Source organism: Bos mutus, chromosome 6 (genome assembly GCF_027580195.1).
Source record: "Bos mutus isolate GX-2022 chromosome 6, NWIPB_WYAK_1.1, whole genome shotgun sequence".
Lineage (NCBI taxonomy): Eukaryota > Metazoa > Chordata > Mammalia > Artiodactyla > Bovidae > Bos > Bos mutus.
The window spans coordinates 33,879,254-33,894,117 of NC_091622.1; the positions used below are offsets into that span (position 1 = coordinate 33,879,254).

The 14,864-nt window shown below is 36.0% G+C and overlaps 1 protein-coding gene across 3 annotated transcripts in view; it reads right to left on the reverse strand.

The window, feature by feature from the left end:
• CCSER1 (coiled-coil serine rich protein 1) overlaps positions 1-14,864 on the reverse strand; it is a 1,488,467-nt gene that overhangs the window by 853,992 nt on the left and 619,611 nt on the right. For all 3 annotated transcript variants that reach the window (XM_070372147.1, XM_070372148.1, XM_070372149.1), the window contains exon 7: positions 12,585-12,662. In XM_070372147.1, coding sequence (XP_070228248.1) covers positions 12,585-12,662 — 78 coding nt within the window. The remainder of the gene's footprint in view (positions 1-12,584; positions 12,663-14,864) is intronic.

The following is a 14,864-nucleotide window of genomic DNA, read 5'->3' on the forward strand; positions in this document are numbered from 1 at the left end:
GCCTTGATGTACTCCTTTTCCTATTTGGAACCAGTATGCTCTAACTGTTGCCACTGACCAGATACAGATTTCTCAATAGGCAGGTCAGGTGGTCTGATATTCCCATCTCTTGAAGAATTTTCCACAGTTTGTGTGTAATCTACACAGTCAAAGGCTTTGGCATAGTCAATAAAGCAGAAGTAAATATTTTTCTGGAACTCTCTTGCTTTTTTTCATAATCCAATGAATGTTGGCATTTTGTTCTCTGGTTCCTCTGCCTTTTCTAAATTCAGCTTGAAAATCAGGACGTTCATGGTTCATGTACTGTTGAAACCTGGCTTGGAGAATTTTGAGCATCACTTCCCTAGCGTGTGAGATGAGTGCAACTGTGTGGTAGTTTGAGCATTCTTTGGCATTGCCTTTCTTTGCGATTGGAATGAAAACTGACCTTTTCCAGTCCTGTGGCCATTGCTGAGTTTTCCCAATTTGCTGGCATGTTAAGTGCAGCACTTTCACAGCTTCATCTTTAGGATTTGAAATAGCTCAACTTTAATTACATTACCTCCACTAGCTTTGTTCGTGGTGATGCTTCCTAAGGCCCACTTGACTTCTCATTCAGGGATGTCTGGCTCTAGGTTGGTGATCACACTATCGTGATTATCTGAGTCATGAAGATTTTTTGTACAGTTCTTCTGTGTATACTTGCAACCTCTTCTTAGTATCTTCTGGTTCTGTAAGGTCCACAGCATTTCTGTCCTTTATTGTGCCCATCTTTACATGAAATGTTCCCTTGCTCTAATTTTCTTGAAGAGATCTCTAGACTTTCCCATTCTATTGTTTTCCTCTATTTCTTTGCATTGATCACTGCGGAAGTCTTTCTTATCTCTCCTTACTATTCTTTGGAACTCTGCATTCAAATGGGTATATCTTTCCTTTTCTCCTTTGCCTTTAGCTTCTCTTATTTTCTCAGCTATTTGTAAGGCCTCCTCAGACAACCATTTTGCCTTTTTGCATTTCTTTTTCTTGGGTATGCTCTTGATCACTGCCTCCTGTACAACGTCACAAACCTCTCTCCATAGTTCTTCAAGCACACTGTCTATCAGATCTAATTGCTTGAATCTGTTTGTCACTTTTACTGTATAATTGTAAGGCATTTGATTCAGGTCGTACCTGCATCTTCTAGTGGTTTTCCCTATTTTCTTCAATTTAAGTCTGAATTTGGCAATAAGGAGTTCATTATCTGAGCCATAGTCAGCTCCTGGCTGTTTTTGCTGACTGTATAGAACTTCTCTATCTTTGGCTGCAAAGAATATAATCAATCTGATTTTGTATTGACCATCTGGTGATGTCCATGTGTAGAGTCTTCTCTTGTGTTTTTGGAAGAAGACGTTTGCTTTGACCAGTGCATTCTCTTGGTAAAACTCTATTAGACTTTGCCCTGCTTCATTTTGTACTCCAAGGCCAAATTTGCTTGTTAATCCAGGTATCTCTTTACTTCCTACATTTGCATTCCAGTCCCCTATAATGAAAAGGATATCTTTTCTGGGTGTTAGTTCAAGAAGGTCTTGTAGGTCTTCATAGAACTGTTCAACTTCAGCTTCTTCAGCATTACTGGTTGGGACATAGACTTGGATTACTGTGATACTGAATGGTTTGCCTTGGAAACAAACAGAGATCATTCTGTCATTTTTGAGATTGCATCAAGTACTGCATTTCGGACTCTTTTGTTGACTATGATGGCTACTCCATTTCTTCTAAGGGATTATTGCCCACGATAATAGATATAATGGTCATCTGAGTTAAATTCACCCATTCCAGTCCATTTTAGTTCGCTGATTCCTAGAATGTTGACATTCACGCTTACCATCTCCTGTTTGACCACTTCCAATTTGCCTTGATTCCTGGACCTAACATTCCAGGTTCCTGTGGAATATTGCTCTTTACAGCATCGGACTTTACTTCCATCACCAACACCCACACTTCCAACACCCACAACTGGGTGTTGCTTTTGGTTTGGCTCCATGTCTTCATTCTCTCTGGAGTTATTTCTCCACTGATCTCCTGTAGCATATTGGGTACCTACCTATCTGGGGAGTTCATCTTTCAGTGTCCTGTCTTTTTGCCTTGTCATACTGTTCATGAAATTGTGCTGTTTGTCTGTGCATATTTATTCTTTAATTCTTCTAGATCTTTGTTAATTGATTCTTGCATTTTCTTTGTTTTGTTTTCAAGGCTTTTGACCATCTTTACTAACATTATTCTGAATTCTTTTAGGTATTTTGCCTATTTCTTCTTCACTTATTTGGACTTCTGTGTTTCTAGTTTGTTCCTTCATTTATGTAGTACTCCTCTGCCTTTTTATTATTTTGTTTTTAAATTTATTGTGTTTGAGGTCTCATATTCTCAGCCCTCATGGTTGAATTCTTTCTTCCTTTTGTTTTCTGCTCTTCTAAGTTTGATCCAGTGGTCTGTGTAAGCTTCCTATGGAGTGAGATTTGTGCTGAGTGTTTGTTTGCTTGTTTTTTCCTCTGATGGGCAAGGCTGAGTGAGGTGCTAATCCTGTTTGCTGATGATTGAGTTTCTATTTTTGTTTTGTTTGTTGTTTAGATGAGTTGTCCTACACAGGGTGCTAATGGTGGTTGGGTGATGCCATGTCTTGCATTCCAATGGTTTCCTTTGTGTGAGTTCTCACTATTTGAATCCTGGTAGGGTTAGTCCTCTGGTAGTCTAGGTTCTTGGAGTCAGTGCTCCCACTCCAAAGTTTCAGGGCTTGATCTCTTCCATGCAGTGATGCCCATCCACTTGTGGAGAAATTAAGCAGCATGACTCTGAACTCTGGAGACACACATTTTAAAGTCAATTCCTATCTTCAAAATTTGGCATTATTTTTTTGTAGAATTTATCATCCCTATCTGACATGTTATATATTTATCTGTTTACTGTCTATCACTCCTCACTAGAACCCAAATATGAAAGCAAGAATTCAGTCTGTGTTTTTTACACTGAAGCACCAGTGTCTAGGATATCACCAAGCACATGGTGGGTATTTTATAAACTGACTTATCACCCGATGAATAATTAATAGATGGCTTAGTCAAAAATCAACCAAAAAATGTAGAATATACCATTTTAGACTTTCTCAGACATCTAAAATGTGATTTCAGTAATAAAAAGAGGCCATTAAATTCAATAAGTGAAAGATAACAGTAAACATAAAAAATCTTAACCAACGCAAGATAAACAACAGATGATGTTATGAGGTCACACCACTACCTGACTCCTCTCCCTCAGAGTCTCCAACTCAGCTCCTTTCCACTATGGTGTTTTAGACAAAATAAAGAAATACTACTATATTGAACACTGAGTGTTCTTCAGAAGGAATGATGCTAAAGCTGAAACTCCAGTACTTTGGCCACCTCATGTGAAGAGTTGACTCACTGGAAAAGACTCTGATGCTGGGAGGGATTGGGTGCAGGAGGAGAAGGGGACGACAGAGAATGAGATGGCCGGAAGGCATCACGGACTCGATGGACGTGAGTTTGAGTGAACTCCGGGAGTTGGAGATGGACAGGGAGGTCCATTTCATGGGGTGCAATTCATGGGGTCACAAAGAGTTGGACACGACTGAGCGACTGAACTGAACTGAACTATATTGCTATTATAACACATGAAGAGGAAAATACCAACAGTGCTTTGTTCACAATAAGTTTTTCCCAGAATCTTTTGTGATTAAACAATATTCAGGGCTTCTCTGGTGGCTCAAAGGTGAAGAATCTAACTGCCAATGCAGGAGACATGGATTCGATCTCTGATCCTAGAATATCCCACATGCCATTGAGCAACTACAGAATCTGTGCTCTAGATCTCAGGAACCACAACTACTGAAGCCTTTGTGTCTAGAACCCATGCTCCACAAGAGAAATCTCCACAGTGAGAAGCACTTGCACTTCAACAAAGAGTAGCCCCCACTTTCCACAACTAGAGAAAAGCCTTTGCACCAATGAAGATCCAGTACAGTCAAAAATAAATAGATAAATAAAGTTTAAAAAAAAGCAAACAATGTTCCTTCAGTGGAGACTGTATTTAGGAAGTTAGTTATCAGGTTAATGCACAAGGGAGGTTTCATGAATTAAAGAAAAATACACTGTAGTGTGGTCTTTTAGAAAGATACAATACATTCTATGATTATACAAACTATTATGTATTTGTTTTTTCCAAATAATTTTTATTATATCTACCAGTTTTCCCTTAAGACAAATTCATTATATTTACTCTTTCTCCCTCATAGTTAACAAACATTTCCATTATTTATTTTTTTTGTAAGAGTCATCTGATATATAAGAGCTCATAAGAGCTCATATGAATACTCGAGGATATAAAATAAAGAGCATGCCTTCAAGGAAAAAATATGAAGCACCATTCTTCATAAAAGACTTTACATACCTACTCTTACATCTAGAAATGAAATAGAAGGAGTTGAGAAAAATATTTGCTTCATGTTACTTCTAATATATACAATTTTTCTTGGTTTAAACTTAGAGATATCTCTTCTGCAAAAAAATAATAATGATTAAAATTTATATCATTTTTGTTATTTGGTTGCTAAGTTATGTCCGACTCTTTTCAACCCAATTGACAGCAGCATGCCAGGCTCCTCTGTCCTCCACTATCTCCCAGAGTTTGCTCAGATTCATGTCCATTGTGTCAGTCATGCTATTAGCCATCTTACCCTCTGTTGCCCTCTTCTCCTTTTGCGTTCACTCTCTCCCAGCATCAAGGTCTTTTTCATCAACTTGACTCTTTCCATTAGATGGTTAAGGCATTCAGAATTAGTCTTTCCAATCAATAACTGGCACTCATTTCTTTTAGTATTGACTAGTTTGTCCTCCTTTCTGTCCAAAGGAATATCAAGAGTCTTTCCAGCACCACAATTCAAAAACATCGGTTCTTCAGCGCTCAGACTTCCAACTCTCACATCCATACAAGACTACTTGAAAAATCATAACTTTGGCTATGTGAAACTTTGCTGGCAAAGTGATGTCTCTACTTTTTAATACACTAAGTTTGTCATAGCTTTCCTTTCAAGGAGCAAGTGTCTTTTAATTTCATGACTGCAGTCACCGTCTGCAGTGAAATTGGAGTGCAAGAAAATAAAAATTTGTCACTTCTTTCACTTTTTCCTCTTCTAATTGTCATGAAGTTATGGGGCTGGGTGCTATGATTGTACTTTCTTAATGTTGAGTTTCAAGCCAGCTTTTTCACTCTTTTCTTTCATTCTCATCAAGAGGCTCTTTAGTTCCTTTTCACTTTTGCCATTACAGTAATATCATCTGCATATCTGAGGTCTCTGATATTTCTCCCAGCAATCTTCATTCCAGCTTGTAATTCATCCAGCCTGCCATTCTGCATAATGTCCTCTGTATATAAGTTAAATAAGCAAGGTGGCGACATACAGCCTTGCTATACTCCTTTCCCAATTTGGAACCAGTCTGTTCTTCCATGTCTGCTTCTAACTGTTGCTCCTTGACCCACATACAGGTTTCTCAGGAGATAGGTAAGGTGGTCTAGTACTCTTCTAAGAATCTTCCACAGTTTGTTGTGGTCCACACAATCAAAGGTTTTAGCATAGTCAGTGAAGCAGAAGTAGATACTTTTATTTTTTGCTTCCTCCATGATCCCACAAATGTCAGCAAATTCATCTCTGGTTCCTCTGCCTTTTCTAAACCCAGCTTGCACATCTGAAAATTCTTGGTTCATGCACTTTTGAAGCCTGGCTTGAACTATTTTGATCATTTAGCTTGCTAGCATGTGAAATGAGTGCAGTTGTACAGTAGTTTGAACATCCTCTGGCATTGTCCTTCTTTGGGACTGGAATGAAAACTGACTTTTTCCAGTCCTGTGGCCACTGCTGAGTTTTCCAAATTTTCTGACACATTGAGTAAAATACTTTTTAATATTTTAGCTGGAATTCCATCACCTCCACTAGCTTTGTTTGCAGTAATGCTTCCTAAGGCCCATGTGACTTCTTTCTCAGGATATCTGGCTCTAGATGTGTGACCATACCACTGTGGTTTTCCAGGGCAAATGGAAACCCACTTCAGTATTCATGCATGGAGATTCCAATGAACACTATGAAAAGGCAAACAGATATGATACCAGAAGATGAGACTACCCCCCACCCCCCAAGTCAGATGCTACTGGGAAGAGGGGAGGGTAAATACTAATAGCTCCAAAAAAAAATGAAATGTCTGGGCCAAAGAAGAAACAACACTCTGCTGTGGACATGGCTGGTGGTGAAAGTAAAGCCCGATACTGTTAAGAACAATAATGTACGGGCACCTGGAATGTTAGGTCCATGAATCAAGGTAAATTGGATGTGGTCAGCCAGGAGATGGCAAGATTGTATATGGACATCTTAGGAATCAGTGAACTAAAATGGACAGGAATGGGTGAATTAAATTCAGATGGTCATTGTATCTACTCTTGTGGGCAGGAATCCCTTAGAAGAAATAAAGTAGCCTTCAGAGTCAACAAAGAGTCTCAAATTTAGTACTTGGGTGCAACCTCATCAACAACAGAAGGATCTTAGTTCATTTCCACAGGAACCATTTAACATCACAGTAATCCAAGTCTATGCTGCCAACGACTGATGCTGAAGAATCTGAAGTTGACAGGTGCTATGAAGACCTACAACATCTTCCAGAACTAAGACCAAAACTCATGTGCTATTTATTACATGCTACTCTAAGCACTTTCTGTTTAATAACTCATTTGACTTTACAAGAACCCAGTGAAGAAGTGGTTGCTATTCCTCCCATTCTATTGATGGAGAAACTGAAACACAAAGTAAATGGCTCAAGGTCATACACACAGAAAGGGGCAGAAATGAGATTTTAACTGGGCTATACTGCTTCTAAGGTTTCCAATTATCTTTTCTACTTTCTTGAAAATATTGTTCTTAAAATAAAACCATGTGATCATTATAGAAACTATAGGAACAATAAGTATAGTTCATCCAAATAGTTGATGGTGGATCACTGTATATTTTCTGCTATTTTTTCCTACCCAATATTTCTTTTATATAATTGAGAGGAAATTATGTGTGTTACTACATATTACTAAGTCCTGAGTTTAGGCTATATGTAGTCAAACATATCATAACAGCTCTGCATTGCATGGCAGGATAAAATTTTGGAGACCTTTGTATATTTCTCTATTTCTTCTTTTCTGTCCTCTGTCCTCTTAAAATAGGGTGTGTGTATCAGGGGAGAAGAATCTTCAGACAGTTGCTTTTCTCAGCTCCAAAAAGTACATGGATAACACAGGGAACTCTGCTCAATATTATGTAACTACCTAGCAGAATGATATCACCTATTCAACAAACAAGAGTTTGAGCAAACTCTGGGAGATAGTGAAGGACAGGGAAGCCTGGCATGCTGCAGTCCATGGGGTTGCTAAGAGTCAGACATGACTTAGTAACTGAACAAGTAGAAAAACAATTTGAAAAAGAAAAGATATATGTATATGTATAACTAAATCACTTTTCTATTCTCCTGAAGTTAACACAACATTGTTAATCAACTCTACTCCAAAATAAAATATTCAAACAAATAAACAACAACAAAAAAGTACATGGAAGAGATGTTTCCAGTGCTCTTGCTGGTTGGAGGAAAGAGGGATATAACTCTGAGGGAATTCGGAAGAGAGAAAGCTTCTCTAGTCTAGATTAAATTGTGATTTCTGGGGATGAAGAAAAGTACTCAGAGAACCTTGGATTTCTGTAGGAGAAGACCCAAGTAAAACCTCAGTTCCATTCTGTGTCAGCTACCAGGAACGATGGTTAGATTTCAAGCAGGCTGGTTCCACTGCTGATTCTAGGCACTGGATACCTAACCACTTTACATATGCCAGGAATGCAGTGTCACAGAGAAGCAGCAGTCAATGGGCCAAGAAAGCAATGGTTTATTCCTGTTTTCAGACTTTGAAAGTGGTGGATGGAGGATATTCATGGTACACTTTTGAAACAACATCTAATGAGAAGGTGGGTTGAATGTGTTCCTTTCCTGTTGACTATAGGATAAAGATGAGAGGATAAGGGAAGATAATAATACCCGTTTCTAATTTATCTAATCAAAGAAAAGATGTTTTCTGGAGTAAAAGGCATTAGAATGTAGATAGCAGGCCTTATTGAAGAAGAAATATGTGATGGAACTCCCTTGTGGTCCAGTGGTTGGGAGTCTACCTGTCCAAGGAGGGGGTGCGGGTTTGATCCCTGGTCCAGGAAGATTCCACATGCTGCTGGGTAGCGAGTCCATGCATCACAACCATGGAGCCCACACTCTAGACATTGGGAGCTGCAACTCGTAGGCCCATGTGTCACAGCTACTGAAGCTCACAGGCCCTAGAGCCTGTGTTCTGAAAGAAGAGAAGCCACTGCAATGAGAAGGCCATATACTGCAGTGAGAGAAAGTCTGCATGCAGCAATGAAGACTTAGCACAGCCATAAATAAATAAACAAATAAGTAAAATCTGTGAGAACAACAACAAAAATGTGATGAAAGTGATTGGCAAAAAGAACTTGGCCCAGATCAAGTGTACTGTTAATGGAGGGGTCACCAGGCGGCACAGTGATAAGGAAACTGCTTGCCAATGCAGGAGACACAAGAGATGTGGTTCAATCCCTGGGTTGGGAAGATCCCTTGAAGTAGGAGATGGCAACCCACTCTGGTATGCTTGCCTGAAGAATCTCACAGACAGAGGAGCCTGGCAGGCTACAATCCATGGAGTTGCAAAGAGGTGGACATGACTGAAGCAACTTAGCACACATGCAGCTTCAAGAAGATTAGTTTCAGGAATGGATTGAGGCTGTTAATAACTGTGTATATACAAGTCAACAGTGTCATCCTATTAAAGAATAGCAATATTTGGTGACCCCAAGGCATTTTGGGTGTGGTGTCTCCGACTGAGGCCAACATAGGAAGAGAGGAGGCAGATCAGAGAAATCAGGGAGAATGGCAGAGGAAACAGGCAGAATAGAATGGAATGGGTACATCACAGTTAACAATGTCAGCTTGGCTATTCTGCACAAAAACATAAAACCTTTAATTAACCGTTAAGCAGTCTACTCCCTTTTTCCTCATATCAAGTCCCACTTAATTATCTTGCACTATTATGATTCTATTATTGTTATTTGATAAAATTTATCCCTGCCCATGTGAAATTAATTATCCCTTGGCCTTTCCACAACAATATAGTGGCATGTGTCACACCACACATGTATGTTTAACACTATTAAAAAATGAGGTTACACGTTTGTCCTTTGTTTCCAAATGTATGCCTGTAAGAGTAGTCTGCCATTATAAAAACCTAGACTCCTAGAAACTTCTCAGAACCAAGAGTCGAATTGGGAAATCTGTGAGTTATTACTTGTGGTATATATGGAGGCTGGTGAATTATATATACATCTTTTCTATAAAGAGATTCACTCAAATTTTTTCATGGCCAGATGTGAATAGGGAATGTTGACTGTGGTGAACTGGTATCCATGTGCCTTGTCCACCTGGAGAAATCCTACTTATCTTTGATCAATCAGTTCTATCGGGGGGGGGGGGGGGCGGGGAAGAAGGCACAGAGTACCCAGATATTGCAAGTGAGTTAGAGAAGACAGATGAATGTTCACAAAAACTTTCCTAATTTCTGAAAGACTAAGCAAAACAAAACACTATAGCAATGGGTTTTAAATAGTAAGCACAAGAAATTTAGCGTGAGGTGAATTGTTCTGTACGGGGAAGAGAGTCATAAGTAAGTATATGAGAGCTTCTACTATTTTTCAGAGCAGATGTGTTTTTGTTTGAAAATTAAATTGAAGTATGTACCCCAACACCAATGAGTTCTGAAAAATACATTTTATTATGGGAAAGAAGCATCTGATCCCAAACAAAATTTAATTGTCATCTTTGATTGCTGTATCTCCAAAGGAGATAATTTACCTCTCTTGACTCCTTGGGAAAGTCTCCAGGGTGCTACCGGTTTTCTACTACCTTTAATCTAGTAGATCTTAGTGTGGTACCTTCCTATTGATAGCCAACTTCTCATCTGACATTCAACTCAATAACACAGGTAGAGATATTAGTGGGGAGGCAATTATTAGGGATTTGTAAAATACGTAACATATCATTTGTCATTATGTCAAATGGTAGGGTTAAAATCAACTTAATCTGAATGTCATTCTAAAGATAGTATTCAAAGGAAAGCATTTACCCTGATAAACACTTGAGCTCAAACAGGATATCTTCCTCCAACTGTTGTATGAGTGCTTCCAAAATAGACCAAGAAAAGAGATGGAATGCTTTTTTTTATTAACCTAATTAACTTCTTAGGAGATAAACTGGGACTTCTCTGGTGGCTCAGATGGTAGGGAATCCACCTGCAATACAGGGAATGCAGGAGACCTGCCTTCGAACCCTGGGTCAGGAAGATCCCTGGAGATAAGGTATAATTTAAGTCTCTCAACCAGCCACCAAGGCTTTCAAAAGCCTTGCTGGTCTAACGTCAAGGCAGATGGTTATGGAGTTGGGTGATAAAAATCACTGTCTTAGAAAACTAAAAGATTAAAGATGATTAGTATCATTTTATCCTTGGGGAATATAAAGCTATAATAATCTTTTTTTTTTTTAGTTACCATGTTGATCAAATATCAAAAGTTTAAAGTTTTCAACACAAATTAAATACAATAGCAGAATTGTTTGGGGTATAGTTGTCAGAAAAGTTCAATGTCATGTGTTTTTAGTTTTCAACAAATTTTGCTTGCAATTAAAACATACTATGCTACTAAAGTATATCTCAAAATAATTTCTGTATATTTTGTGTTTAAATAAGGATACATAAGAATTCTATTATTCGTTTATATGACAACAATTTATAAGACAAAAATTTTAAAAAGCAAATGCAGGAGTTTTATAATTTGAAACATTAATTTTGAATATTTTTTAAATACTAGTGGAATGTTTTTCGGTCTGATAAAATTCTTTTAAAAATATAAATAATATTCCTTTCAAAGAAGAAGTGAATTAAGTGGTACTATAATTATATTGGTTACCAAAAGCCAGTATTATATATCACAAGCACTTTGAAACTTTAATTGCATATAAAACCACTTATACACATTAACATGAAGAAAATATTGATCTCTTAGAACCAGTCAGTGAAACTAACTAAAATAATTATATTTATATTAGCTTTATGTCAGCACATTTTGGAATATAGCTGACCTTTCCTTTTACTTCTATTAAAAATACATTAATTTTCAAGGAGGGCAGTCATTATCAATATATTAAAAAGAGAAAATGGTTTCTAGTGACACTTTGAGAATTCAATTAAAAACTTGCTAAAAATACGATTCTTCTGTAAATTTTGTCCCATAACCATAAGACAAAATATTAAGAAATAATAAACTTAGAAACAGTAGTAGTATTTTCTCCTTTTGTTGTAAAATGATAAAATGATTCTCAATAAGTGATACAATCAGAACATGATTCATTATTTAACAATTCTCTGATATAAAATGAGCTTTTAACAATTATATTATCTACCATCAAACAACAAAGCATTTATAATTAGAAAACCAAAGACTTATAATGGAATTTATAACCTATTAATTTCACTTTGACAAAACAGCAAATATTGAGTACTGCATTTGGAAATCCATGTCAGTCACAGTATGAAGTATGAGCAATATTAAGTCAAATAAGATTTTGTCTTCATATGAAAAACAATGAGAAGTTAATGATAAAATACAAATCATTATAATAAATTGTCATAAGTATGTTGACTTGTCTTTAAACCAAATTAAAACAACTGCACCTAAGAGTATCATCCCAACTTTTCAAGTTTTTTTTTTTTTTTAATTTCCCATGATCTTAAAGAGTGCCTTTATCTACAATAATCCTAAAAAATCCAAACATCTATAGTACACATCTAAAATAGCTGATTTACAAGCTTTGGCTTAAAGAGAAACAATCTTAAATAGCAAAACAAGAAGGTGACTTGATATTTTTAACGTATATAGAGTCCCAAACTGAAGAATTCTCTAACCATATTTAGCATTATTTTTAAAATGCAGTGTTTAGAGGAGTGATTCTATATTTTAATTTTTGATTTGACCATTAGTCTTTAAAGAATACACAATTAATTAATTATGACCTAAGTCATCAATGAAAATTTAACCAGCTAATGAAAGTTTAACCACTGGATGAGTGCTGAATAGTTCATTCCAAACTTACTGCTTAATATAAATAAAAGATCTGAAACCTATAATTCATATGACATCAAACTATTATAATGAAATCACTGTCTCTTACATTCAAGACAAAGTGCTATATAAAATATCAATTTCTATTCAAAATCTTTACCTTCATTTAGCAACTAGAATGACAACAGACAAAACAACAAAATTTTAACATCTGAAACAATATCCTTACAAGTTAAAGCAGTTAACCTCACCATCTATGCCTGAACTACCTATTTTACATGGCAAAATAAATACATTTTGAAGATCCTAAAAATATTGTGAACAATTTTAAAAACATTTTAAAATTTATTTTTACCTTGAAAGGCAAAGGCTCTTCCGCAAGAGGACTAACTGGAAGTGAAGTGGTGCTACTTGCTGGGCTCATATCTGCACTCTATAAGAAAAACAAAATTAAAGAGGTATTTTTATAGTCATTTTTATTATTCATAATTTAGAATCTAACTCTTCTTATTAAAATAAAAAACAAATAAGTAAAAATGTGCTTAGTTTCTCAGTCGCGTCTGACTGTGTCCCCCTGGACTATAGCCCACCAGGCTCCTCTGTCCATGGTGTTCTCCAGGCAAGAATACTGGAGTGGGTTGCCATGCCCTCTTCCAGGGGATCTTCCCAACCCAGGGACTGAAACCAGGTCTCCCGCATTGCAGATGAATTTTTTACCTTCTGAGCCACCAGGGAAGCCGCTCAGCTAGTAAAGTAAAATTGGCCGTAGAAAATTTCAAATATTTTTTGTAAAATGAAACGTTTTTAATTTAGAAATAGTTATCTAAGAAATTAATCAAATGATCACTTTTCAATTTGCATTTCAAGTTCATTTTATTAAATATGAAAATCTTTTATGTTAGGATGGTATCCAGTGTTACACTTAACTTATATTCTTACATTTATTGATTGTTATCCTGTACCTATAATGGTTCACTATAGTGCTATTTCAACACTTCTCAGGCTGATTTTCAAATAGGTGTCATTCTATTTATGGAGATTTAAATCATCATATCCAGTTTTTAATTTATCATGAAAAGCACATTTGCCATTAATTTACAACTATAAAATGAAGACATATGATTTTTTTTTAAATTCCCATATCCATAGCTCTTGACAAACTTTTTTATATTCAACTAAACAAAACTTTAAGGACAAGATTTACACAAATATAAGAGAATTATTGCAATGTTGCTAATGCTGTTCTTTTTAGTCCTTTAAAAAAATGCAATCAGTTAAAACTTCTGGATTAGAGGTCTGTCATCATTTTTCCTAAAAGCAATAAAAAGATACTGATAATACATAGCAATAGAAGTTATTTTACTATGCTTTTAACTCATTCTCTCAGAGGAGTTATTTCATTTAAGTAGATAAGCAAACAAAACATTGGGGAAAAAATGCACACCTACATTTTTTTAACTCCATTTCCAAATACAGATGAACACAAATAGAGAAAAAAACTTACAGTAAAGATTAAAACAAAACATGACTGACCTTGAGATAAGGGAACAAGTAGACAAGTTTGGCTGACAAATTCCAACAAAAGAACACACTCAAAGAATAGATGCTGTGGATGCTCTTTTTATTCAAAGATCATTTTCAATTCATTTGATTCAGGTACACAATAAACTGAAACACTTTAAATATTCATTAAAGTAGGATTACTTCTGACTATCAAGTCCAGAAAAAAAAAGGCTATGAACTATAAAGATGAGAACCAAGAAACTCAGTGTATATATTTTTTACATAACATGTACTTTCTTTAGAAATTGACATAAGCCTGAACATTGAGTTACAGTGTCTAAAGGAGGAAATTAGATAAAAACTGAACAATAATTTACTAAAGGAAACAGGAAAATACATGCACCAGATAACTGAGGTGAGTTAGTTACTAATTTCTAAATATATTCAGAGCTTCTTGGCCATTTATTAGCACAAAATCAGGAAATATTCTGGACTGATGACTTCCACTATTTGATCATATGATGTAATGAAGAAACAAAGAGCTTTCTTGGTAATGAACTTACTGCAGAATTCTAACATAAGAAATGAGTGAAACATTTTTTCAGAAACAGAAAAACAAAATTCGAGCTGTTTCTCTATCATTAGCTTTTTCATGACAAATTAAGCAAGTGATAGAACCCAGTTCATATATAGTTGAATTATCTGATATTTTCCCTAAAAGTACTGATATTTTGCATAACATAAGAAAGTATTATGTCTTTAAAAATCAGGTATTCAGGAGATAGAGACGACATTTGGCTATGAAAATCTGAAAGCCTGGATCAGATGAAGGGTTATTTAACTTCTGTAAGAAGACGAGCTGAAAATAAAGCTTCATGTTTAACTTCTTTTAGGGTTAAGGTCTCCCACAACTTCCCAGAAATAAATGTGTCATTCTAAGTATTATGGAAAGCAGACTCTAAAATATGCATCATGTAACCTTGATTATTTGAATGTCATTCTTAGAGAAAACTTTGTTTTGGCTTTAACTTTCAAATTCATCTTATAGCGTGACACTTTAATTCTATTGCTCTTAGGAAATCTTGAGGAAAATGTGTTTTAAAAGCACATCAATCTTATATGACAGCATCTG